Genomic DNA, 26,769 nt, shown 5'->3' on the forward strand with positions numbered 1-26,769 from the left:
TCAAGCAGGAAACCCCATTCAATCCAAACTACCAAGACGAAGACATTAAAGCAGGCCCTAGAGCAGACAGGTCAAACACACACTATCACACAAAGCCACAAGCAAGCAGGATTTTTTTTTAAAAAAAAAAATTAAAATGCAAACTTAAAAAAAAATCCCTTCCCTATCCCCCCAACCACCCCCTCCCCCAAAGAGAAAAGAACCCTGTGAGTCAGTGACTCTCCTACTAGTCTGATGCAGGTCCAGTCAACAGCACAGCATCCAGCGAAATCCAGCAGCAGGGCAGGGAATCCAATCCAGAAGTCCTCCTCCAAGCAGGCCAGCCAAGTCATTCTCACAGCCCCAGGCCAGACAGAAAGAGACAAACCAGCAGAAAGCAGGTACCAGTCTCTCAAAGTCTCTAGGCCAGGGCAAAGTAGAAGCTAGCTAAAGGCAAGCTTCCAATTTAAAGTCCTGCAGCATTTTAAAAAAAGGGCACTCTCCTTCTAGAGAATCCCCATTGGCTGGAAGGAGAATCCTGCTGCAGGATTGGACACTTCTAACTCCCCCCTCCCTTCCCTGATCCCCCTCCCTCCTTCCCCATGTACTCCTAGAGTAGTCACTCCCTCCTCACCCCTCCCATCTTGTAAATGACGGAATCTGCAGGCAGCTTGCTGGCTGCTATTGCATTGCATTGCAGTGCAAAAGCCAGCTAAGTTTTGGAGCAAATTCAAGCTTCCTGCCAATTTTTTAGAGATGGGAGGGGAAAGGAGGAGGTTGTAGTAAGTCAATCACTCCTTCCCCCCCCTCCTCTCTCCTAAGAAAGAGCGGGAAGCTTGAATTTGTAACAAAGTACTGCTCCCGGCTGCCCCGAATTTTTCCAAAGCGATCTGAATCACTTCGGAAAGCTTTGCTTTGGTGTTTCCAGCATGCTGGCTCCGATTCGGAAATACTGAATCTTTTTGAACTGGGCCCGAAGTGCACACCCCTACTAGTTACATTTGCTTCTGCACCCAACTCAAAATACTTTTAAAACCCTTCGCCACCTAAGGCCCTCATACTTATTGAATTACATCTATCAATATGCTCCTATACACCAGCTGCATTCTAAGACAACTCTTTGTTCAAAGTACCTCCATTAGTATTGTCCATATGGCAACAGCGAGGCCACAAACTTTCTCTGTGGCAGGTCTAGTCCCTTGAAAAGGACAACCAGTTGTGTGGGGCATTTGGTGGAGGGTAAACTGTGCCTGTAGGTTTGTCTATGTGTTTTTTATCTGTGTGTTTTTATCTTGTTAATTGACTGTTATGTCTTATATCCTTATAACTTGTTGCTGTGCTGTTAGCTGCCTTGAGTCCAAGGAACTAAAGTGGGATATAAATATTTTAAAAAGTAAATAGCCTTGCTGAAGGATAGGAAGTGTTTTGAGTTACTATAACCCCTTTTAGCGCTTGATAACCTGTAATAATTAGCTTTGATGTTTGTCTGTGTAATGTTCACTTTGCTCATTTAGCAGTTATTAAAGATACTGTTCTCCCAAATTGTAGCCATCCAGTGTCCAGAAACCAGTGTTAAAAGGAGGAGTTGGTTATTGCAATACACTTTTCCACTCTATCTTCGATTAATAATACTTTTTCAAACCAGAACCAGAAAAAACCAGAAAAACCAGAAAAAAGTATTTCCTGTACAGTAACATTACTTCTAAAAACCTACTTTTGCTTTTTGGTAGGCGTTCAAGAAGCAGAGAGAGGAGCAGAGAGAGGAGACGATCACGGAGTAGAGAGAGGAGAAGATCCAGAAGTCGAAGCAGAGGGAGACGATCCCGATCTTCCAGCCCTGGCAAAAACAAGAAAGTAGAAAACAGGTAACTTCATATACTATTATGTAGCGTTTTGTCCAGTTGTACTAATAAAATAGTTACAGATGTGGCCAGAACAAAGTAGAAAGTGAACACACAGTTCACCTTTTTGAGCCTGTGGGCACTTTGGAATTTTGACACAGTGTGGTGGGCATAGCAGTAAAATGTCTGCCTCAAAATGGCTGCTGCAGGAGATGGAGACAGTTACAAAATGGCTGCTACAGCTTACCTTCACTCATACAGTGAAGATCCTTGTGCTGTGGAAGCGGCTTCTGCCAAAGTCATGTTTTTAAAAATCTGCACATCCAATCAGAAGCCCTACTGGGCAAAAGCTGCACCTATCCCCACCTATTTACTAAAAACACTTGATGGGCACAAGGAAAAGTGTTGGTGCCACAATTGTGCTCATGAGCACTGTGTTGGGGATCCCTGACTTCGTTTATTTTGAGAGATATGGATAATTTCATTTTAATTGTGAACAACCATGAATTAGATGTACTTCTATACAGAGAGAGCCCGGTATTAGAAAGCCTTCTTAGTGTGTAAGAGTATCTGCTGCATCACCCTTTTTTGTGAATCTGATGTCAGTCTTGGGATTATTGAGAAAGTTTCTGTTTTGAGATAAGGATCAGCATGGCACAAATTTGGGAGAAGTTGAGAGGGATTGGAGGAATGTGCAGAGAGGCTAAGAAGTAGAGTAAAGAACAGGGGAGGAGATGATCTGAGATAACCCCACCACAGCATAGAAAGGAGCAGCTGAACAGTCTTTTAACACTGAGGAAATGTTTGCATTCTCTCCTCCTTTGTATGCTTGTGCCAGGAAATATCATGAATGCACTGCATAGTAATCTCATGTTTTGGCTAATTAATGCAGAATTTAGTTCCTTACAAGTTTTAATGACCTTTCTTCACATCTTGGTCCTGTTCCCCCTATACTTTTGCTCATTTTTGCACTTTAATTTTAAGCTTGTAGTATTTGCACTAAATATCCATCTACTTTCCTCAGGAGTTTCATTTCTTTGTTTTCCCTCTAACCTTAAGACTTGATCCTCACATCTCTCAACAGTCAACTCACTAATTGTGAAAGGAGAGAGAGAGCTCACAAGACTCATCAGAGGTGTAAAATGGGAAATCTTCAACAAGGTTCCGCAACTTGGCACTTGTGGGCACCTTGGTGCCTGCAATTACTTCCCCTGGCAATCACCAAGCTTTACATAAAGTGAGAGGGGCCATGTTAAGGCAAGGCTTGTTGTTGGCTGCCCTCATTTAAATGAAAGGGTTTTCTACTGCAAAGCCGCTACAGCCACTATATGACCAAAAGGACACTTAAGCACCTGCACTCCTTTAATCAGTGTGTGTTTCCATTTCCCCCACTTCAGGCTTTCCTCCTTCTTCTTCCCTGTCCCTCCCCCTCACCAGGATTTCCCTCATTGCATTTTATTCCCCTCTGAAAGTCTTTTGCAAAATGAGGTATTGTATTTTGCTCCTGCAGCCTTTTTGGGTTTGACTCTGCTTTCTACAGCAGCCATTTTAAGCATGGCACTCACCATCCCTCTCAGAATTCCAGAGGTGTCTGCAGGCTCAAAAAAGGTGGGAACCCCTGATCTACAGGTTGGGATGGACTCTGGTACAGAGTAATGGTGCCTGGATAGAGCAATGGCATCTATTCCACCAAGAACTGTGTCTGCATGTGTGAGCATGAGAGAGAGAGAGCACATGAGCTCTGCAGTTATAACAGACTCCCTCCATTCTTCCTTGCAGATCAGTGTTGTACCCTGATACTATTTAAGCTAGGGTATTTCTCACTATATTGGCATGTTTGGCTTGTGGGAGAGGAATTCCGCCCCCCCCCCAAAAGGGAGTAGGATTTGGTCCCACACTAGGTGTTATTTACAGGATTGGATCCTATGAATCTATCTAGTGATCTTTCTCTGGTAGAAAATGCATGTTCCGCTGGAACAAGGTTTGTGAGAGGAAGGCTGTGCCACTAGCAAGGTAGATATACAGAATGCAGCCTATTTCCAGGCACTGAGTTTATTACATTGGTGAGTCTCAGGCCTCCTCAGAATTTAAAGCTGCAGCCCTCTTCTGAACCTTCTCTCCTTCCTCCACTGGGACATCTGTTTAGAATACCAGACTGAGAAAAGCTGACTTAGTCCTCTTTGTTCTATGAGTCAGATGCCTAAAAATTAAAATCAGGTATGTGGAATGAGAAATATCTGCAAGCGCATGGCTAGGTTATTCATTTAAAATGTGTAAACCATATCTGAACTTTGTCTAGTTTTTTTGTTCTGAGTAACCAACATCTTGTTTTAAATCTTTAATGACACAAATTCTGTCTCAAGATAAGCATATGGTTTTTGTTAAAATAGTTCAGTGGCTTTAGAGAACTTAATAAGATTTTTACCAACCAAAAATGATTTCTACATTTATTGCCTTGGGTTAGCACATGTTTCAATTGGATTTGTCCTTTTTGTGGTAGAAGAGGTGGGAATAATAAAAATGCATAATAAATGTGATAAATGGTTTTCATATCGAAGCCAAGTGTGTCAGATTCTGAGAGAAAGAGGTTTTTTTAAAAAAAAAAAATCAGCTAGCACTGACTCCTTAGAGGACACTAACACTTCCAAGGCAAGTGCTAAATCACTTAGTGAAACAAGTGTTCATTTTTAAAGTTGATTTGCACATGTTGCTGCCTTCAAGTAAGTGTAAAATAAACATTAGAACCATCCAAGTATTGACCCTTAAGTATTCTGGAAATGAAATTTGCGACTGGCATAAAAAGTGTAAAAATTAGTATACTCACAATGTCTGTAAATTGATGCACTTGATATGAGATTAGGGCTGGAATCATAGGAGACTTATGTTCCTGCAATGAGATGCAGCTCTTTTTTTTCCTGCTACTGTCGCCTGGTAATATAGAATGCCATTTGGGGGATACCAAGAAGCTGTAGTAGGAAAGAATGCCAGAAAGCCTACAGTGAATGTACTGACATTTGTATCCTGACTTAAGATATGCAGTACTGTATATGCTTACTTAGGAGTAAGTCCCACTGAATTAATAGAATTTGAAAATATAGAATTGGGTTAGAAGTACACATCTGTGCACAGTTAAGCATAAAACCATTGAAATTAGTGTAGTTTTGCATGTAGTGAGATATTATTTCTGGAAGCTACTCCATTTTGTAATACCATTCTTTTTCTGATCTTTACACAATATGGCTTCACAGGTGAAATTGAAGTACTCTGTCAGTTAAATGCAGTTCTCGAAATTGTCTTTTCAGATCCCGATCTAAAGAAAAGGTGGAAGGGGTAGAAGTTATGAAGGAAAAGAAAAAGGAGAAAGAAGACAAAGAAGACGAAAAGGATAAAGATGTTAGCGTATGTACAATGACAGTTACAAAGCAACCTATTACAATAATCAGCTTCCAGCTTCATGATGTGTTTGAAATCTGTAAGATTTTTGTTAGTTTCCTTATTGGACGTAGGACAGACATCTTTCTGTATTATTCCTGATGGAAAATGACATTAAACATAATTATTTAACGCATTTTTGAGGCCTTCTCAAAAATAAAATCCAGTCTTTTGGGATTAAAGTTACAAACTCTCTATAGTTCTGCTAATAGAACTTGTTCTCCCCTAAACATGGGGATTTTCCCTAATGTAAGTTTCCCAGCGGTATACCTTTACCAACTCCTGGCTCCCAATTTACGTAGAGCCTTTTCTCTGGCCAGATTTAATGTTCTTCCTTCAGCCATTTTGTCTGGCAGATTTCATGGGATTCCTTATTATAGCAGGTGTTGTCCTTGTTTGATGGACTGTGTTGAAACTGTTTCCCATGTTCTTCTCCAGTGCTCTTTTTATCTGGTGCTATGCCGGGATGTTCTGCATCCTATATTAGCCCAACTTTCAGAGTTTTCTGATGATTTTAAGGTTCAGTCTCTGCTTGACAACCCAGGTGGGGAACTAACTGAAATAGTAGCAAAGTTTCTCTACAGTGCCATGGCTATACGCCCTGACAAGTAATATTCTATACTGGTTTTGCTGCACTGTTGCCCTGTTCCTATCTGTAATTTTAATCTGATTTTGTATAGAGTTTCTGTATTAAAATTTTATATTTTATATATGCCAATAAAGGCTTGCTTGCTTGCTATTTAACGCATGACTTCATAACAAATAGAAGATAACTGCAGCGGGGTTGTGATTACAATATGATGTTGTAACCACAATCTTCTGGAATTACTGGTGTCCAGCTGTGGGATTGTGATTTGTTTGCTTCTTTTTGTCTTCCACTGCATTTGTTCTTTTCCCTGTCCTGTATAAAAGAATAGTTCTGAATGTGTACTATCAGCAAATCCCAAGCAAGCAACAGCCATCATCTCTTAATGTAGTTGTTTCCAGTAAACAGCTCTCATAACACTGGTCAGCATACAGAGCTTCCATTTCTGATGTTTTGCTGCTGTTAAGTGCCATCAGTTTCTTGTAGTATCTTGTGGGCCGTGCTGTTCTTTGACAATCAAGTTGTGGAGAATCCAGTATGTCAATGAACTTGCATTGTGAAAGCAGCTAGTAATTGGTTTTGGTGTACCATGTTTTTGTTGTGTTGGTTTTGCCTGTCTCCTCTTAATTAATTTCATTAGGGTTGGAATTTTATTTAAATTGACTTGTCAATGATAAATAACTTTTCCTTTTTTTTCTGACAGAATTTTGATCAGAACAAACTGGAAGAAGAAATGAGAAAACGAAAAGAGAGAGTGGAGAAATGGAGAGAAGAGCAACGCAAGAAAGCTATGGAAAACATAGGAGAACTGAAAAAAGAAATCGAAGAGATGAAGCAAGGAAAAAAATGGAGTTTAGAAGATGATGATGGTATTTTTTATGTAACTAATTTAAGGAAGAATAAGCTTTTTGTAGCTGTTGGTCTAAAACAAATGTGAAAGATTACATTTCCTGGGCCTGTCCAGCCATAAGTGAGTTTTGGTGAGATCAGGATGAATTTTGCTCTAGGGAACTCTTTCAAAAGTCTGATCCTGGAATATGCATCTACAACACAGAGTGTGACAAAAATTCAAAGAGGATGGTTCTGGAGTGCTTATGATATGGCTGAAAAAGCTTGTCCTGTGCAAATGGAAATTCAAAGTAGTGCCAAAAATAGTTGGATGGGTAGGAGACCTTGCGGTTAGGAAGAAAGTAGCATACTGGGGACAGCTGATGGACTCTGGAAAATGGAGAGGCTTTCTTATACTAGTCCTGGTGGCTTACTCTGTTAGCGTGTTTTGTAATAAAAGTGGGAGAAAGAAGGACATGTTCAGTAAGATTCACATTTTTGGTAATTATTTTAACAGATGTATATGAGTATAAATGCATGACAATATTTTTAAGAGAGCTTCTGAATTCACTTAATCAAATTCTTCAGGAGGATCAGGGTATCTCGTTATATAGAAGTCCTCTTCTCAATCAGTGATGGAAGATATCCAGAAGTGGATTAGGCCCCCTTCTTACTTCAGGCAGAGATATGCAAATTACTTTTGCTTTACTTCCACATCCGGCTAGGAGGTGAGCCCTTGTCCATATCCTGCACGACTCTGGATGCACTTCCACAACTCTTTAAGAAGTGAAAGCCTGGACAGCCCATCCCCTCACCTCTAGCACACTCAACAAGGATGCCTTTTCGGAGACAGGATCGCTCAATAAAGTTGCTGGCTGCCATACTGTCCACTGTAAAGGTGGACACTAGCTCTCCCCAGTTGAGGGAGCTCTCCTCCTGCAGAGATCTCATCTGTGCTGCTTCCTTAGGTTGTGGGAATGACCAGCACTGCAACTGCCAAAACAGCCTGTCAGGAGCTCTCCCCCCACCCCCACCAATGTCTTGGCTTCCTAACTGCCGCTACCTCTACCCCAGCAGCCACAGCTGAAGCACAAAGGAGTTGCTTTTGATTTGAGTGCAACAGCTTCTTCCAATATAATTCTAGTGGGCAAGAGTTCCTCTGAGGCTTTAGAGCTCACACTGACATCTGCAAAGGGAATGGGAGGTGCAGCAATCCCTGGGTTCAAGATCCCCCTTTTCATGCTTGCTGAGGACTTTTGACAGGGCATCCCTCTATTCCAGTATTAATTCCTGGGTTAACAATAAGGTCGTTAAAGATGTCCTGGAGGAGCTTCTAAAAAGCAGGAGGGGAAACAAAAGTGCAGACACGGCAGCTGCTCTCCCTTGTCCTCTTTGTCTCCCTTCTCCCAGCACTTCAAAAGATGCAGAAGAAGCTCTAGAGTTTGCCTTAGACATTCCTCTTATGAAGCCGACTCCTGTTTTCCAGACCCCCAACACACTTCCAGAGGCAGTGACTCTAGAAGCTCTTCTGGGTGCAAAAAAAGGCATGAAAAAAAAAAGCCTGGAGGAAGCAAGAGCCTGCATTCTGTGGCCAAGAATCTTTACTTTCTTCTGGTCACCTTTATGAATATTCTTTAGGTTCTTCTAATGGATGCCTCTCTGTGCTTTTCTGTCAATGGCTGTGTTCTCCAAGGATGGAGACAGTGCCCTAAAAGGACCTTGCTGACAGGAGGAATACGTTCTCTCTAGCAGGTGCATGAATCCTCAGCTCTAGCCGTCAGAGCCAGCGCATCAGCTTCAGTCTTTGCTACAGCAACGATTCTTTGAACAGATGAGATCCTGTTGAACCTAAACCCAGATATCATCAGACTTAAACAAGTACTGTTAAAATTAAGAGAGCCTCAGCCTCTGTAGCCAATGCCAGTTTGGATGTCGTGCGATTCTTTGGAAGATGCCTTGCTGCCAACATTGTGATTTGACACAATTTATGGCTGATGTACTGGAAAGTGAATCATCTGTCAAAGCACAACTTCTGGTCCATTTCCTTCCAAAGTGAGAAGCTATTTGAGGATGCAGCCCTGGATGAGGTGTTGGTCAAAACAGAGGAGAAAAAGAAGGCTATGACCTCATCCTTTGAGACATAGGACACTAAATATACCAGGACTTTCCAGAGTTCCTTCTGCTCCTTTTGCAGCTCCTACAGACAGTGCAGCTCCGGAAGTTCCAGGTACTTTATGTCCTCTTGGAGCAAGCAGAGATTTATCTCCAAGCCAACAGAGCCTTCTCAACCCAGCCAGATGAACAGGGGAGGGAAGAGGCAGTTCTGCCAGTGATAATAGGTGGGTGACTCCATGCCTTCGCCACAGCCTAGATGCTCTCCATTCAGAACAGGTCAGCGCATAATACCATCAGCCAAGGCTATGGAATAGAATTCATTCATTCCCCCATGGGAGAAATTTCTCCCCTCCTTAGACCTAAGAACAACTAAAAACAGGTTCTAACAATGGAAGCCAACAGGAACCCTTGGGCATTCAGACAATAGAGCCTGTTCCAGAGACTCAAAAAAATTCTGAAACTTGCTGTATCTTGTTTGTTGTGGCCAAGAGGAATGGAGATTGGAGAGTCATTCTCAATGTAAAATGTCTCAACAAAAGGATCTGCAAAAGGCATTTTGCATGGAAACTCTCTTCTCCGTAGTAGAAACTGTACAGCTGGAGGACCTACCTATACATACCCATTCACCCCATGTCCAGGAAGTTCCTCCATTTTCTTTATTGCAACTGGCACTTCGAGTGCCAGGTGTTTCCATTCAACCTGTTGTCTTTGTCTCGAGTTTTCATCACGCTGATGGTCATTCTAGTGGCCCACCTCAAAACAAAAAGAGTGCATTTATATCCCTTATCTAGATGACCATTTGATCCCAACTCTGTCCAGAGACAGAGCAACCAGATATGTGGCAACAACATTGGTGATTCTAGTGAAGTGTGGCTTCCTCGTCAGTCGCCAAAAGAGTTCACTAACTATGGCCCAATGCATTACGGCCCAATACACAGATGCAAACTGGCAGGATCTCTCTTCTAGTGGAGAAACTATCCAACATCCAAAAAGCTCTCTTGCCCCTCACGTACATAGTCTTGGCCAATCTTATTAACCTAGCACATGCTAGGTCTCAATGATCTCCTGAATCAGCATTGTCCCATGGGCCAGACTCCATTCACACCCTCTACAATGGCTCCTCCTTCCTCACCAGGATGACATCCTGCACTACAGCCACAAGCTAATTCCTCTCCCAAGAAGAATACACACCTGTTTCATCTGGTGGATAAAAATGGAAAACCTCACAAAGGAAACTCTCTTTCCCAACCTTCTTGGGAGCAAATAACCACAGATGTCAGCCTACAGGACTGCCAACAGCTGTTTATGAAGGGAAGTGAAGCCACTTCAAATCCTGTCACCACATAAACTCTCTGGAACTAAGAGCCATCCAAATGGCACTACTAGCATTTCAGTTCCAAATAGAAGTTGCTCACCTTCTAGTACAGACAACACCACAGCCAAGGCCCATGTCAGCCAGCCGGGAGGCACCAGATCTCAATCCCTACAGAAAGAAGCTTTTCTCCTTCTTCATTGGGTGGAGACTCACACAGCCTCTCTTCAAGCCCAACACCTCCAAGGGACCCACAACCTGAAACCAGGATGTCAATCGCCGCGAGTAGGCATTAAACCCCAGAGTGTTCTGGGCAGTGAGTGACCAGATGTCTGAGTACTCCAATCTGAGATCTCTTCACGTGTCCTGCCCATTACAAAGTACCCAGATTTCTGTCCAGGTTCAGGACAGAGGGGGGCAGAGGGACAGGACATGCTCATCGCTAGCTGGCCTCAGGAGATCCTATATGTGTTTATTATTTATTTAAAACATTTGTTAGTTGCCTTTTCACCATGCAAGAACTCAAGGCGGCTTATGATATAAATGCAAACAATCATAGATTAAAGACAAAGTTTAAAAACAGCACAGTTTAGGACTGCCAGTAATATAAAAACAGAGTTAATTAAAAGTAGTTCTAAGTAAAAATGTCTGCAACTGCCTCCTGAATATTGATAGTGAAGGGGCCAGGCACACCTCCCTGGGGAATGCTCCCTCTGAAAAGGCCCTCTCTCATGTATCCATCAGTTGAACTTCTTTAGCTGATGGGATACTCAGAAGGGCCTCTCCCTAAGATTTTAATTCCTGGGCAGGAACATATAGAAAATGTTCCTTCAGATACTCTAGTCCCAAGCAGTGTAGGGTTTTAAATGCCAAAACCAACACCTTAAATTGTGCTCAGGAGTGGATTGGTAGCCAATGTAATTACTATACTATTGGGTCACTTGATCCCGATAGCTGGCCCCCAACCAGCAGTCTAGCCTCATTCTGCACTAGCTGCAGCTTCAGAATGCTCTTCGAGAGTAGCCCCACATAGAGTGCATTTCAATACTCTAGATGTAACTAGATGTAACTACGGCATGGATCACTGTGGTTAGAGCTGACTGACCCAGGAACAGATGCACCTGATACACCAGCTGAAGCTGGGCAAAAGCATTTCAAACCACTGCAGCTGCCTGTTTTTTCCAATGTGACTCCTGGGTTGAGCAGCACTCCCAAGCAGCTAACCTGACTTTTCAAGGGAAGTATAACCCCATCCAAGACAGGGGAGATCTCACATTCCTGTTCTGCCTTTGAGAACCTCTGTCTGGTCAGGATTCAGTTTCAGCCCATTACTGTCTCCAAGCACCAGTTCAGAAGATCAACAGAATCCTTAGAATTAGGTGGAAAAGAAAGGTAGAGCTGGGTATCATCTGCACGTTGGTGATGCTGCAGCCCTAATCTCTTGATAATCTCTCCCCAGAGCTTCATATTGATATTAAATAGCATGGGGGATAAGGTCAAACCTTGTGGAACTTCATAGGCCAATGGCCAAGGGACAGAGCAGGAATACCCCTGCACAACCTTCTGAGACTGATCTCCCAGATAGAACTCAAACTACCATAACTTTAGTCCCAGAGGCAACTCTCATTTCCACCAATGCCTCTAATGTCAAGAGTGCTAAACAGGGTTTTCAGGGAGAGCGCCAAATTTAATCTTCATCACCTCATTCTGGCTAAGACAATCTTGGGCCTGGAAATAGTCACAATTCTGGTCAGAGCTCCCTGGATCATCCTTCCAGTTCCACAACATTCTCATGCAGGGCCCTCTCCTACATCCAGATCCAATCTGGCTTCAGCTCTTCCCATAGAGGTTGAAAGGCTGACCCTAGAGTAGTATGGATACCCTTCAGAAGTTATAGCTGTCATGCTAACATATAGAAAACCCTTCACCAACAGAGTTTGAGGCAACATAGAAGGCATTCAGCAAGTGGTGCTGCAGAAAGGTTAGTCCTCCTCCTTTGGGATCAGGGAGGTGTTACAATTCTTCTGTGAAGACTTTCTTCAGGGTCTGCATCCTAACACAATGAGATGACAAGTCGCAGCCCTACCCACAGTTATTTCCACAGGAAGCAGGGTGCAGCTCTCATTACATGCCCACATTATAAGATTTCTCAGAGGAGAAATCTAAACCCCCCAACAAGGCACCATTTGCCTTCTTGGGATTGATACGAGGTTCTGCAGGCCTTCACCCAAACAGTGTTTGAATCAATCCATTCAGTGCCATTTAGGATTTTTATCCTTCAGGATGACCTTCCTGATGGTTGTTAAGTTTGGAAGACAGGTATTCTGTAATCCTTGTGGAAGGAGACCCCTCCTTTATAGGAAAAGTAAACTCTGCCTTTCATAAGGACCAGGAAATCCATCTATCATCCTTCTGCCCATGGCTCATTCACTCAGAGAAGAAACAATGGCACTGAAGGCTTACATAAACTGCACAGAGGCCATCCAAAACACAGACTGCTATACTTCAGCCCATCTTCCATGGGGTCTAAGGTATCCAGATGATTTAAGGCTTGTTATCTTCTTAGCATATGTAGTCCAATGCTTCCCTCTCCCAAAGGAGTTGCAGCACAGTACTAGGGCAGCAGTCACCTTGGCGGTTTTGTTTTCCAAGGCTCTGATTGCAGAAATCTATAGAGCTGCAACCTGGATATCAGCCTCTAAATTGAACACTTCCGGGTTTGTGAATGAAGCCTTCGGCAGGAGTATTCTCTAGCTAATGTTTCCCCAGTAATTCCTCCCATAGTCTGTAAACTACCCACCTGGGATGACTCAACTTTTAAACATCTCACTTTTGGATACCTTTCACCACTGATGGAGATTGAAACATTGGACTTACTGTGAGAGTGTTTTCTCACCAGTGGAATGGGAAAGTATCCCTCCCTCCCATATGACGGGAGGAGTTTTCTGGGAGTAGAAAGGTACAACTTTTCAAATAATGAGGTTTCTGCTAAAGAGTGAAGGAATTCCTCTCAGCTCAAAGCTTGACAAGCATGAACTAGGACTCGCCCCCTAGCTGGATGTGGAAGTGATGCAAAAGTAATTTGCATAGCTTTGCCTGTGAAGCAAGTAGGGAACATATCCATTTTTAAATATCTTCCATTCTGCTGTTGAGATGAAACCCTAACAGTAAGTCCAATTTTCGTTTCTGCTCCTCTAAGTTCTGCATGCAAAATATTTCGGCTGTATCTATGAAAATATGTGTATCTACAATCGTTTTAAATAAAACTATTGTAAACCCCCTCTCTTTGCATTAGATGATGATGAGGAAACTGCAGAAGGGGAGAAAGAAGGTAATGAAATTGAAGATGAAGAACTGGATCCGTTAGATGCATACATGGAAGAAGTCAAAGAGGAGGTCAAGAAATTTAATATGAGGAGTGTGAAAGGTGGAGGTGGAAGTGAAAAGGTACGTTTCTTTTGTTTAGGATTTCTGAGTTGCAGATAATATGCTCTACCATTTAGCAAAAGAATATGAAGCAAGGGTTGGAAAAGAACTCCCTGAATACAGAATGTTTAGTATTAAAGCCTGTTCTAAAATAGGCCTTTGTCAGAATTAAATTTGAAGATGCGGGATCAAAACGAATAAATTTAGTTGTTCAGAAGAATGGTTACTATTATGTTGTTGGTCAGTTTTATGTAAGATGCTTTTGAATTCTGTAAGTTTTTTTTACAATTGTGACCATTTGTTTTTTTAGAAAACTGGGCCTACAGTTACTAAAGTAGTTACTGTGGTTAAAACCAAAAAAGCATCTCCAGAGACAGAAAAGAAAAAAGGAGAGCTCATGGTGAATGACCAAGATGCAATGGAGGTAACTAAAATGGCTTTGATTGATTGAAGAGGGTGTTTATTTGTTAAAGCAAGGAAACATTTCAGATAACTTTTTAACTGTAATAGACTCTCATTTCGTTCTATGAACCTGACCATTCTAGGCTGTCTATATTTTGGAATCATGCAAATTATGTATATTTCTCTCATATACATATACATATACATATACATATACATATACATATACATATACATATACATATACATATACATATACATATACATATACATATACATATACATATACATATACATATACATATACATATACATATACATATACATATACATATGCACACACACAAATACATGTACATATGTGTGTGTGTATACACACACACGTGCACACAGCCTTCTATATCTGCATGTGTGTCACTCTCTGCATGTGTATATGTATATACATGTTCCGTTTAAAAGTAATATTGTCAAGTAGTTTGGTACTGGAGGAGGGAGGAAGTGTGATCTATAGTAGGATAGGCTGCCAGCACAGTTACGACTGCAGAAAACAGCAGGTGTGGAAGTTGGAGACAACACTTAGGAAACTAAAGCCCTTCTGTCTAGCATCAGGGCTTTTTTTCAGCCAGAATGCGGCGGAATGCTGTTCCGGCACCTCTAGAAAATGATCACGTGACCATTAAACTTTAAAATCCTCCCTTACTCCAGCTGACTGCTGACAGTCAGCTGGAGAAAGGGAGGGAGTTTAAAGTTAAAACTTTAAAATCCCCCCCCTGCTCTCTGCTGCCTGGCCAGCAGAAGAGAGAAGGGGAGGGGGCATAATGGGGGAAAGAGATTGAATGGGCTGGGAGTAGGGAGGAAAAGAGACGGAGAATGGGTGGGTGGGTTAAAAAGGAAAAACTGACAGGAGGTGGAGGAAAGAGACAAGGGGGAAGGTGACAGAATGGATTGAGGAGAGGGAGGAAAAGAGAGAGAGAATGGGTGTGTGGATTAAAAACGGGAGGAGTGATTGGAGGGGGGAATGGATTTGAAGCAAGGAGGTAAAAAGATGGAGAATGGGTTAAGAGGGTTATCACCATCACTTTTCTTGTTCGGAAAATCTCTTGATCAATCCACCCACCCTTTCTGATTCCTTGCCCGCTCTTTGCCTCCTTGCCCCAAATCCATTCTGTCTCTTCCCCATTAGGAGCATTTAAACCCAACCAGCTTGTTTCTAATTCGTTAGCCTGGCCTCCTTATCTTTTGTTTTTATATCCTCTGGGGGGTGGCTCAGCCCTGCATGATGATGTAACTTCCTAGAAGTGATTTAATTGCGCGGTCCTGGGAGCATGCGTGCACTTCACGCGCACACACTTGATACTAGTGAGTTCCACCACCTCTTTTCCCAGAAAAAAGCCCTACTAAGCACTGAAAAACTTTCTTAATCTTCCTGTTACTGGAATAGAAGCTTAGATTCTTAGTCTGCCATAATGTATTCTCTATGAAGAGATGGTGACCTAATCAGATCCTTGTTAGAGAGCGCTTCAGAAAATGTCTGTAAATGAAGGGACAACTGTATTCGATTTTGTGGTAAAGTGAGTGGTAAAGCCAGTACTTTGAGAGATTTTCTGAACAAGAAAAGTGATGGTGATAAAAATGAACCATGCAGATTCTTTCTGTGAATGTTTAACTTGTGGTTTTACTACTCAATAGTATTCCTCTGAAGAGGAGGAGGTTGACCTTCAGACGGCATTAACAGGCTATCAGACCAAACATAGGAAACTACTGGAACCTGTTGATCATGGGAAGATTGAATATGAACCCTACAGGAAAAATTTCTATGTTGAAGTTCCAGAACTAGCTAAAATGACTCAAGAAGGTAATTACGCACAAAGCAACTAATGTTAAATATAATTAGTTGGCTCCTCCAGAGTGTGATTATGTGGTGCTTGTGGAAGCAGATATTTCTCATTTTCTCCATCACCAGCACCTCCTGATGTCATCAGACATGCATGAACAAAAAGCCATGCAGGACAGAGAGTTGCACTGTAGAGGGTGAAGCAGGCAAAATTACCCCTTTTGGCTGTCTTGCCATTAGTGCAGGTCTAAGAAGGTTATTGACATAAATAGCAGAGAAGGGCAATTCCTCCTGCTGCAGCCCTGCACCCTGCATTGTTTTTTGTCCATGTAGGTGCTCTGAATCCTTTTCACCAACTTTTTACAAGTGAGAAGGGGCTGTTGGGAGGCTGTGGAGAACATAGGGAATATTTGTGTCTGAGGGGAAGTATGCAACACAAGTTATATAAGTTGGTGCAAGCATGCAAACTTACATGTATTTTCCCATTAGTGTTGTGTGCATGCAGTCATGCACCTCTCAGACCTGTGGACAGATGGGCACAAATTTTATCCCATGTCCTTCAATACTGGGGGATGGCATCCCATGTTACACCTCATTTTGGTGCATGAGGATGGGAAAGAGAGGGCTGTTTGCTTGCTTTTTTGCCAGCCGGCACTGCCTGGGCTCAGTCCTCCAAGCACAGTTCACACTGAGGCTGCTTTACAGGAGGGCACCATGGTGGGTGGACTGGCTAGGCACTGTGAATGTAAGAATGCACAAATTTTTTTTCACTTACACAAATTCATGTAACTCGTCTCGTGTAGTTCCCCTCTATGAACCCCTTTTAATTGCACTTCATGGTATTGAAGAGTTATAGTTTCCTCTTTCAATTAATGCACCCTATGTTGCACTGGAGAGCACTCTAGAAGGTCCCCCAACTTTGGAGAGGAATTTTTTGCAGGATTGGGACACTGTAGCAGAAGAGAGAATCTGAAAAATGCACATGTCTGGTTCCAGATCCAGTGAAGGACACGTGCCCTCCTCCCAGCTTCCAGCTCTCATTGCTGTGGCCATTGGAGAAGAGGCAGCAGCCTGGCATCTGTCCATTGTTCCTGGGTCCAACTGACAGCTTTCCTACTGAGCAGAATTTTGTGTTATATTTCAGTTGGTATTTATGTAGAAGTTCTGCATGTAGCATTTAGAATCTTGACTTTTCAGTAAACTGGTAATGTTTGTTTGTTCTCCTGTTAGCTATGGGAAGGGACGAGGGATTATGCAAAAGAATGAATGCTCCTGGACGTTGGAGAGCCTTTCTTTCCTCATTTTGATCCCTTAAGATTTCAGTAGTAACTTACCAGTCATTTTCACAATTGTCATCTCATTTGTAATGGTGAGAATATAAAGTTGTCACCTTCCATTAGGACAAAGAAAAAAAATGATAGTGCTTTCTGATCTTCTTTCCTCTGTCATAGGAGCAGGTGGCTTTTATCTCCTTTTACTGTGTTAGAAGGAGGCATTAACTAATGCAGAAAAATGCTTAGTATACTTACTTTCATTGTGTTTTGCAGAGGTGAATGCATATAGACTGGAAATGGAAGGAATTACTGTCAAGGGTAAAGGATGTCCCAAGCCAATCAAAACTTGGGTGCAGTGTGGCATTTCTATGAAAATACTGAATTCCCTGAAAAAGTAAGCGAGCAATATAATGGATAGTGCTGTGTTGTGATGTATATGATGCTTTCTGTATATGGTCCTTGTTATTTGCAGCTACTTTTGAAGATCTCTGTACAAAAAATTACCTTAGAACTATGCTTGTGAAAAATTACAGGGTAACTGTAGGAAATTAATTATTTGATCTATTTTGATCACTAATTATACAAATGCAATGCTATGTTTTTATGTTCATGATATGAATTTTTTTTCAAGATCAGTATGCTGTGTGTATAAACCATTTTTTTCTCCCTTTAAGGCATGGCTATGAAAAGCCGACCCCCATCCAGGCTCAAGCTATACCTGCAATTATGAATGGACGTGATTTAATCGGCATTGCTAAAACAGGAAGTGGGAAGACTATTGCTTTTTTGTTGCCCATGTACAGGCACATTATGGATCAGAGGCCATTAGAAGAAGGAGAAGGTCCAATAGGTACAGATGATTTGATTATGGAGTTCTTTTGCAAACCATGTTTTTGTGTGTAGGTTAACTTTTGGTGAGTCAAATCTGAACCAGAAATGAACTAGTTTGCTATCACCTCTGTTGGTAGCAAATGCCTTTCAATGAAATAAATTTTATTTGTTTGCTTAAAAGTTTCTGTATACTACCTTTGGGCTAAGGCTCAGGTTACAAAGAGAAGATGACTTTAAATAACAATTAAACCAACATAATTGTTTTTATCTGAGAATGAAAATCACAAGACAGATTTCCCTGAGGTGCCACTGTTTGAATGATCCTGTGGCATGTGGCCATCCACCAGTGTCACATGTAGAAGGGCCTCAGAGGCAGATTTTAGTATGCAAGAAGATTCCTAAAGGAGAGGGTCCTTTCAGTTTCCTGGTTCTAGACCACTTAGGGGCCAAAAGTAGTGCTTTAAATTGTGCTTGGACACATACTTGCAACCTATAAAGTTGTGACATAACTTATTCTATATTACTCCTTGTTAGCCCCAGTTAATGATTGGGCTGCCAAATTCTGCACTAGTTGTACCTTGTGGGCACTCTTCAAAGTGTGCTACAGTATTTGCTTCTTAATAACTAAGGCGTGAATGACTAGCGAAACCTTTTCTGTATGAAGTACATTTGCTAATTGTTTTATATTTATCAGAAAGGGAAAAATACCAGCGTTTTGGCTCAGTGCTGTGTGTGTATATTCTGAGCACCATATCTGTATTGTGTTTGTTTTGTCCCTCATTGTCCTGGCCTTATTCATGAAGCCGCCTTATACTGAGTGAGACTGTTGGTCTCTCAAGGTCAGTATTGTCAACTATGACTGCCCATGGCACTCCTGAGTCTTAAGTAGAGGTCTTTCACATCATCTGCCTAATCCGTTTATGTAAAGATGCCCGGAATTGAACTTGAGACCTTATGCATGCAAAGTAAATGATTTTTATTATTACAATTTATTATTATTACAATTTTATTACGATGATTTGCATTATCACAATTCTAATATTCGTTCTGTTCAGCTGTCATCATGACTCCTACTCGAGAACTCGCTTTACAGATTACGAAGGAATGCAAGAAGTTCTCAAAGCCGCTTGGGCTTCGAGTTGTGTGTGTATATGGAGGGACAGGAATAAGTGAGCAGGTGGGTAGACAATGCCCATCTTTTAAATTTTGTTGTTTAATGCATGCAGACTTGAGAACTTGAATAAATTGTTTTTTACCTAGTTTCACATTTGGGTCAGGCCATGTTTTATAAGTTGTAACAACTGAGGTATGCAAAAGAGGTTGCATGGCAGGATGAGCCATCCACAGGTTAATCTACACTCTCAGGATCACAGTGTGCTATAGATCATCGCTGGTGCACTTTAGTAAGGTGTCTGCAAAGTATTATAGGTGACTCAGATGACCCAAGCCACATTCTTCAAGGAAATATAAGCTCCAGACTGAGATTTTGTCAGTCTGTTTAACATATATTTTATATTTACAACTCAGCTCCTTTTATGCTGAGAGAGCTGCTGTAGCACAGTGGTTAAGTGGTTCGGCTGCTAATCAGCACACTACTGGTTCCAATCCTACTACTGCCATGAGCTCAGTAGGTGGCCTTGGGGTACGCCACTCCTCTCAGCCCCAGCTCCTCAGCTGTATTGTGGGGATAATGATAACACTAATTTGTTCACCACTCTGGGTAAGGCACTAATCTGTCTAGAGGAGCGGTATATAAGCGCTGTTGTTGTTGTTGTTATTATGCTGAAATAAGTATTTTAAATATCTTCCTTTGCTTATTCTTCAACTAGATAGCTGAACTGAAAAGAGGTGCTGAAATCATTGTTTGCACACCTGGCCGTATGATTGACATGTTAGCAGCTAATAACGGTAAGAACAGACTTTTTCAATTAATATTCTTATTTGCATAAGCTTAAGAGTTTTTTATCATTTGTTTTGAGTCTTTATGTTGGTTGAAGCTGTGATATCTAATATGGTATGTGTAGTCATAAAGTGGTTCATTTCAGTGCCTTTTGGAAGGGATCTTAAGAATTCTTTGAAGGACAGAAACGAATCAACTGTCAATGTTTAACTAAATACATGTACTTTATATTATATTTTTGACTTAAAAATTGGCATACTTAGGTTAAGTATTTCTATCATTTATTTAGATGTAATGCTTCCTGCCTGCAGTTTTTTAGAATTACTGCGATGGAACAATTCATTTTTGTCTAAAGAAATTTAGTTCTCCATTTCCAAATTAAGAGGAACTTGCTACATGATTTTAATACCTGAAACTTATTATATGAAACTAGGTGATCTTATTTGATAAAAAATGAATAAACTAAACCAAGATATTGCAGCTTTAAAATAATTATTTACTGTAATGTTGCATGCTTGCCCGATTGTTTGTTTGAAAATTTGTTTAAATATTGTGCTTCCAAACACCTACTAAACTGTTGACATTTGACTTCTGTGGGGAAAATCTCTTCAAGAATCATAGAGCTGTGCTTCCAAGACTAAGCCATCAAAGGTAGGTGCATCAATGCTGTTCACAAGTAACGTATACATTTAAGAGATGAATTATGAAAATATTGCCATGTTAAATTTTGAGGATTAAGATGTTGACATATCACTTATAGATATAGATATAGATATAGATATATAGATATATATAGATATATAGATATATGAGAAGATGAAAAATCTTTTAATGTCCTGTAATGACACACTCTAAAATGTCATGTTAAGATAGCATTTACTGTTCTAGATTTGAAAAAAGTCTTCCCCTTGCTTGAAAATAATAGTTGCTGAAGTAAGGTTTAACCAAGCCAATTGGATGCTCTTCCAGTGTAGAATGAAAGCATCCTCTTTGAATCTGTAGCCATCATTCACTTCCCTGCTTCCTTAGACTAGAGTGTTTTGCTTATTTCCCTTGACATTCAGAGAGGTGGGAAAGGCTTGTGTTTTTTCTGTCTTCTTGGCTTTTCATGACAAACAGTAGAATGAGAAACACAAGCATTTGGGAAACATTCCTAAGCCCTGCTTTTAAGGTATTGGGTTTTCATTATTCTTCCCCAGTTTTGAAAGTTCAAAGCTTTTGCTGCTGAATTCTCAGGCTCCTAGTTCCAAATTACATGAACTTAAATCCCACATAACTGGAAAGTACATTCCTCTATTTGGAGAGAGTGTTGCTAATTTGTACTGCTATGCCACACAAGAGAGTCTCTTGTACCTCCACAGCAGCTGTTCTGAGAACGTCAGGACCCCCCTCCCCTTGCGCACCCCCAGCAACGTGCATGGAAGTACTTTCTGCTATAATATACAAATCTTTGGAGCACTTTCTAGAGTTACCACTGCATTGATGAATGAAATAAAATCCAGCCCTCAAGTCAGAGTTGACTTATGGCGACCCCTGGTGGGGTTTTCATAGCAAGAGACTTACAGAGGTGGTTTGCCATTGCCTGCCTCTGCAACTCCAGTCTTTGTTGGAGGTATCCCATCCAATTACTAACCAAGGCCAACCCTGCTTAGCTTCTGAGATTTGCCGAGATCAGTCTCTCCTGGCCTATCCAGGTCATACATAGTTTCATTTAAGAGTAGTCTCAAATACATTTTGAACTACTTTTACTCTGCAAAATCCTTGTATGCATCTTTGTGGACGAAGTAATTATTTAAGATCGATTACTATTTATTTTGCATAGGTCCAGTTGTCATTATGGCTGGCTGATTGTTGATCTTTGGACAGTGAAACCTTAAGTGGAGCTATACCTTTCTAAGGCCATTGACTTTAGAAGAGTGTAACTCTGCTTGGGATTGTACTATATTTGTTCAACTAGTTTAACTAGTTTTTAACCTGTGTGTATAGATGTGGGAAGTTGTGCTTATACAATTCTATATATACTACTCATTAGCAATTATCTAGAACTCTGTGATTATCCACAACTATGTAGAAGAAATTCGTTGTGTGACAAAGCTGTTATTGCTTTCAGTATGGTTAGATTTTTCACCCATTATAGATATTTCACATTATAATACGAGATTTTTCTAAGGCTTCTTCAGTTAGCACTTGAACTTTGCCTTCCACACATGCGCTGTAATCTCTAATATGTTTTTTCCTAGGTGGCGCTCTCAGATAATGGCTGATGTGGCTCGTTGCTTCACCTCAGTCTTAGTTTTATGATGTGTTTTGGTGAGGGCTGTTTTCTGAATTTTACAGGTTCTTCTTCCCCTATGCTGGTATGCAAGAGAGGAGTTTGACAAAGTAATAATTCCCATATTGTTACTGGAAGAGTGAGGGCATTTAGTGAATCATTTTTCTAAACTAAATATTATTTAGATGCTAGTAGGAATCTGTACTATTTTATTTATATTTGTAGTTGAGAAAAATAGGCTTTAGATTTATTCTGTTTCCCTTTGTTTTTCTCTCTCCTGTCCGTAGGCCGGGTGACAAATCTTCGGAGAGTGACGTATGTTGTCCTTGATGAAGCTGACAGAATGTTCGACATGGGCTTTGAGCCTCAGGTGAGATCTGAAAAAACTAAGAAGCACAATGCTGGTGGTGGTGGTGGTGGTAGTAGTAGTAGTAATAACAATAACAACAACATTCGATTTATACACCGCCCTTCAGGACAGCTTAATGCCCACTCAGAGAGGTTTACAAAGTATGTTGTTATCCTCACGACAATTACTCTGTGAGGTGGGTGGGGCTGAGAGAGCTCCTAGAAGCTGCAACTGACCCAAGGTCACTCAGCTGGCTTCAAGTGGGGGAGTAGGGAATCAAACCCAGTTCTCCAGATTAGAGTCCTGTGCTGTTAACCACTCTGCCATACTGGCTCTCCAGTTTATTTATAAGGAATTATAAGCAAAATATGAACTTGTTCCAACATCTCTATTAGTTGGTATGGCTTCCATCATGGTCGTTTATGAACAAAATCAAGAGGATTTTCCTCTCAATGGTTGTGTCTTTGCTGCCTCCTCCTTAACTCGTTGGGACTGTGGGTATTGAAAGAAATAGATTAAAGAGGCCTTGTCACCCATTAAGGAGGATGCAGTATTGTAAATCTGATAACAACACAACATATTGGCAGTTCAGGCAATCCTTTGCTACAGAATTAGTCTAGGAATATTTCATTGAGTAGTCCTATATTACCCGTTTCCTCATCTGCATCATTCTATTTAAACGTACTAATTTTGGTTGCACCCCTAATGACTAGCAGATAGTTTATAATTATAAGTGTTGGCAGAATAGAAGTGTCCACTGTTGCTATTTCAGATTGCCATGGGATTAACAGGTTCTTGACATTACTCAAATTTAGGGGTGTGCGCTTCGGGTATCCAATTTGGGATAAATGCCCAAATTGGACCCGATCCGTAAAGATTTGGGAGTTCTGAATTGGGGCCAGCATGCTTCCCGAAGCAATTCGTATTGCTTTGGAAAGCTTTGGGGCCTTTAAACTTTAAAGGGCTCTCTCCCACGCACCACCCCACTTACCTGGCCCTTTGCTGCGGTGCTGCTGCAGTGGAGGCAGTGCTGCAGCCTTCCTCACCACCCAGCTGGATTCCGCGGTGGTGCAGGCAGTGGTGCAGGTGGCGGAGTTGCCAGCTCTGGCCTTCCCTACCACTCCGCAGGCCGTTGCTTTAAGAGGCAGTGTGGGTTGGCAGAAGCACCAGCTCCAGCCTTCCCCGCTGCCCCTCTGGCCACCACAGTGGTGGAGGAGGAGGCACGGGCAGTGGCTGCAGCCTTCCCCACTGCCCAACTTGCCGCTGCCGTGGTGGCGGAGGTGCCAGCTGTGGCCTTCCCCACTGCTCCGTAGGACAGGTGAGTGGGGGTGGGGGATGGGGGGGCTAAGTGGGAGATGTAGGAGTGGGCTGGGAGACAGCTTTCCCCCCACTTCGGTATGCTCCGAATATTTACAGAAGCAATTTAAATTTCCAAAGCCGAAGTGGATCATTTTCCTGCTTCAGGTAAACAGAAGCAGGAAAACCGAATATTTACCTCCGTGCACACGCCTACTCAAATTACTGCATCAGTATGGCCTGAGGAGTGGTTGGATACAGCAGCTTTCCCAAAACTAAACTAGCTTGATTATGGTCATTTCATAGATGGGAGACTTCCCAGGAACCTTATATATGCCACCTTGAGTTTTTTGTTTTGGGGGAAAGGTGGGGTATAAAGAAATAATCAGCATATATAATATTTATAAATAAAGCAATGTCATAGGGAGGCATGCTCAGCTGCTTGCTCCCTAGTTAACTGAGAAAGATACAAAGCTGCACCAAGGTATCTGAGACAAGCGTTTACATATATACCAAACAAAGAGAACACTAGTAACATGCTTACCGAAACAGTTGGCCACCACTGGACTAAAAGCAGAAGCATGTTGAAGCATTTCCCTGTGGAATACATGGATTTTATTTTAAAATGCAAATAATTTAAGGATCTTGATGGTAACCTCAAGTTTATCCTTACAATAGGTAATGCGTATTGTAGACAATGTAAGACCTGATCGCCAGACTGTTATGTTCTCTGCTACCTTTCCTAGAGCCATGGAGGCTTTAGCTCGTCGAATACTAAGCAAGCCAATTGAGGTCCAGGTTGGTGGCAGAAGTGTTGTCTGTTCTGATGTGGAACAGAACGTGGTAAGTTGCTGAGGCATCTCTCTTGTACCTCCTGCTTTTATGACCAGCAGTTTATAATGGATATATATAATTTATAATATGATCTATATCATTTATTTCTCCTCTGGTTAGTTTGCAGAAATAGAGCCCTAAAGTATGTCAGTTGGAAAAAAATAATGATTTCTTGGTTCTTCATTGAAAATTTCCATTATCTCTAACAATAAAAAAAATAATTCTTTTTTAAATTGTGGAATTTAGAAAGTTCAGTTCTGAAACTCCATCCTGCTAAATTGAGATGTACTGCTCCGGCAAGAAGAGTATCTGTTTATATATTTATACCCTGCTCTATTCCCTATGGAGGCCAAAGCAGCTGGCAGCATCATTCTCCTTTCTTTCATTTTATCCTCAGTCCTGTGAGGTAGTTCAGGCTGAGAAATAATGACTGGTCCAAGAGTTGGGATTCAAACCTGGGTCTTCAGGATCCTAATCCAACACTCTGGCATCTACACCATGCTGGATCTAGTGCAAGGCTCCATATATTAGTGAAAAGCAGCAAAAGCTAAGTATGGGTAGTGTAGCGTGGAATCTTGCATATCAACTGGATAATTGGTCAAATGATATATCAAGTAGTAGATACTGCATTTCAGAAACTAAGCCAAAATTTATAGGATTGTAATGTTTATATGTGAATGCCAAAATGTTTGAATTGAATTGGTTTATATTACAAACTAAGTTAATTATTTTTATGGTCCATCTAATTGGGGACTAGTTAAAGCAGTTCTCTATGCTGCTATTTTAGATTGTCATAGAAGAGGAGAACAAGTTCTTGAAGCTACTTGAACTCCTGGGACATTATCAGGAAAAAGGAGCTGTCATCATATTTGTAGATAAGCAAGAACATGCTGATGGATTGCTGAAAGACTTAATGAGAGCCTCTTATCCCTGCCTATCACTTCATGGAGGTACTATACTCTTCAGAACTATTAGCTGATTGACTGGAATAATAAGTACTTGAAGTGTTCCCCAGCATCAGTGTTGTGTGTTGTCTTCTTCAGGTATTGATCAGTATGATAGAGACAGCATAATCAATGATTTTAAGAGTGGAGTATGCAAACTTCTTGTGGCCACATCTGTAGCAGCTCGAGGACTTGATGTAAAACACCTCATGCTTGTAGTCAACTACAGTTGTCCCAATCATTATGAGGATTACGTACACAGGGCGGGCAGAACTGGACGAGCAGGCAACAAAGTATGTAGCATTTTTCTTATGTGTCAAAAACTATAGTCTGATTAAGATGGCTTATTAAGATGGTTTGCAACACAAGGTTTGTGGAATATTTCCATTCCCTCTAGAGACCTAAGAAGCAGAACTATGACATTGATGGCTGTATTCTCATTGATTAAAAGTGCTGCAGTTTTTAAGATCATGGGCAATGTCTTAATGTAGCATATATTTAGTTGCTTCCAAACCATGAACCCAGTTTGCAAGATCTGAGCAAGGCTATACATGATAGGATGTTTTGGAGGTCTTTCATTCATAGGGTCGCCGACTCGCTGTAAGTTGGAAGCGAATTGATGGCATATAGCATACACACGCGCAAACTATTAATTACTTTTTGTATGTTATATGCTTGTATGTTTTGTATAGCTCACTAGAATAATGACTTAAAGTTTAGCTTTCCCATAAACTGATCTTTTTTGCTAGATACCCTTTTCATATACATTTGCTTTTGTTGATGAATGGCTAAATAGACTATTTTCTTAAAATCCATTTATCTTAGTGCCAAAGTTCCATATTTTTACCAATATCTACCAAATTAGAGATCGAAGAAGTTTTAGTTGCATGCAGATAAAATGTTATGTATCGTTAATAGGGATTTGCATATACTTTCATTACTGAAGATCAAGCACGATATACTGGTGATATAATTAAAGCTCTGGAGTTGTCAGGTACTCCAGTTCCTGCAGAGTTGGAGAAACTTTGGAATGACTTCAAAGATCAGCAGAAGGCTGTAAGTAATAATCTTTTTGCTGTTGGATGCACCAAGAGCAAGGGGATGATTTCGCCTGATTTCCCCTCTTCCCATGCTGTATGGTGAATTGTTCAGGAATGTCCCCCGAGCCTCACTAGTGGCTTTCTGGTGGGAGTGGGGAGCTCAAAAAGAGTTGCTGGAGGAAGGGAACAACAGGAGAAATTTGCTTCTGGTAACTTTTTCTGTCTGAAGGAGTTCTGATTCTATCCAAATTAATATTTTTAATGTGACAAATCA

The 26,769-nt window shown here is 41.2% G+C and overlaps 1 protein-coding gene across 3 annotated transcripts in view; it reads left to right on the forward strand.

Annotated features, from left to right (window-relative positions):
- The window catches only part of DDX46 (DEAD-box helicase 46), a 54,865-nt gene that overhangs the window by 11,545 nt on the left and 16,551 nt on the right, over positions 1-26,769 (forward strand). For all 3 annotated transcript variants that reach the window (XM_054975655.1, XM_054975656.1, XM_054975657.1), the window contains 15 exons: positions 1,710-1,844; positions 5,123-5,219; positions 6,542-6,707; positions 13,389-13,540; positions 13,830-13,943; positions 15,611-15,776; positions 17,303-17,423; positions 17,704-17,879; positions 18,916-19,037; positions 19,690-19,768; positions 22,320-22,402; positions 24,356-24,520; positions 25,299-25,461; positions 25,555-25,748; positions 26,374-26,511. In XM_054975655.1, the coding sequence (XP_054831630.1) occupies positions 1,710-1,844; positions 5,123-5,219; positions 6,542-6,707; positions 13,389-13,540; positions 13,830-13,943; positions 15,611-15,776; positions 17,303-17,423; positions 17,704-17,879; positions 18,916-19,037; positions 19,690-19,768; positions 22,320-22,402; positions 24,356-24,520; positions 25,299-25,461; positions 25,555-25,748; positions 26,374-26,511 (2,071 nt within the window). The remainder of the gene's footprint in view (positions 1-1,709; positions 1,845-5,122; positions 5,220-6,541; positions 6,708-13,388; positions 13,541-13,829; positions 13,944-15,610; positions 15,777-17,302; positions 17,424-17,703; positions 17,880-18,915; positions 19,038-19,689; positions 19,769-22,319; positions 22,403-24,355; positions 24,521-25,298; positions 25,462-25,554; positions 25,749-26,373; positions 26,512-26,769) is intronic.

The sequence above is a fragment of the Eublepharis macularius genome, chromosome 4 (genome assembly GCF_028583425.1).
Source record: "Eublepharis macularius isolate TG4126 chromosome 4, MPM_Emac_v1.0, whole genome shotgun sequence".
Lineage (NCBI taxonomy): Eukaryota > Metazoa > Chordata > Lepidosauria > Squamata > Eublepharidae > Eublepharis > Eublepharis macularius.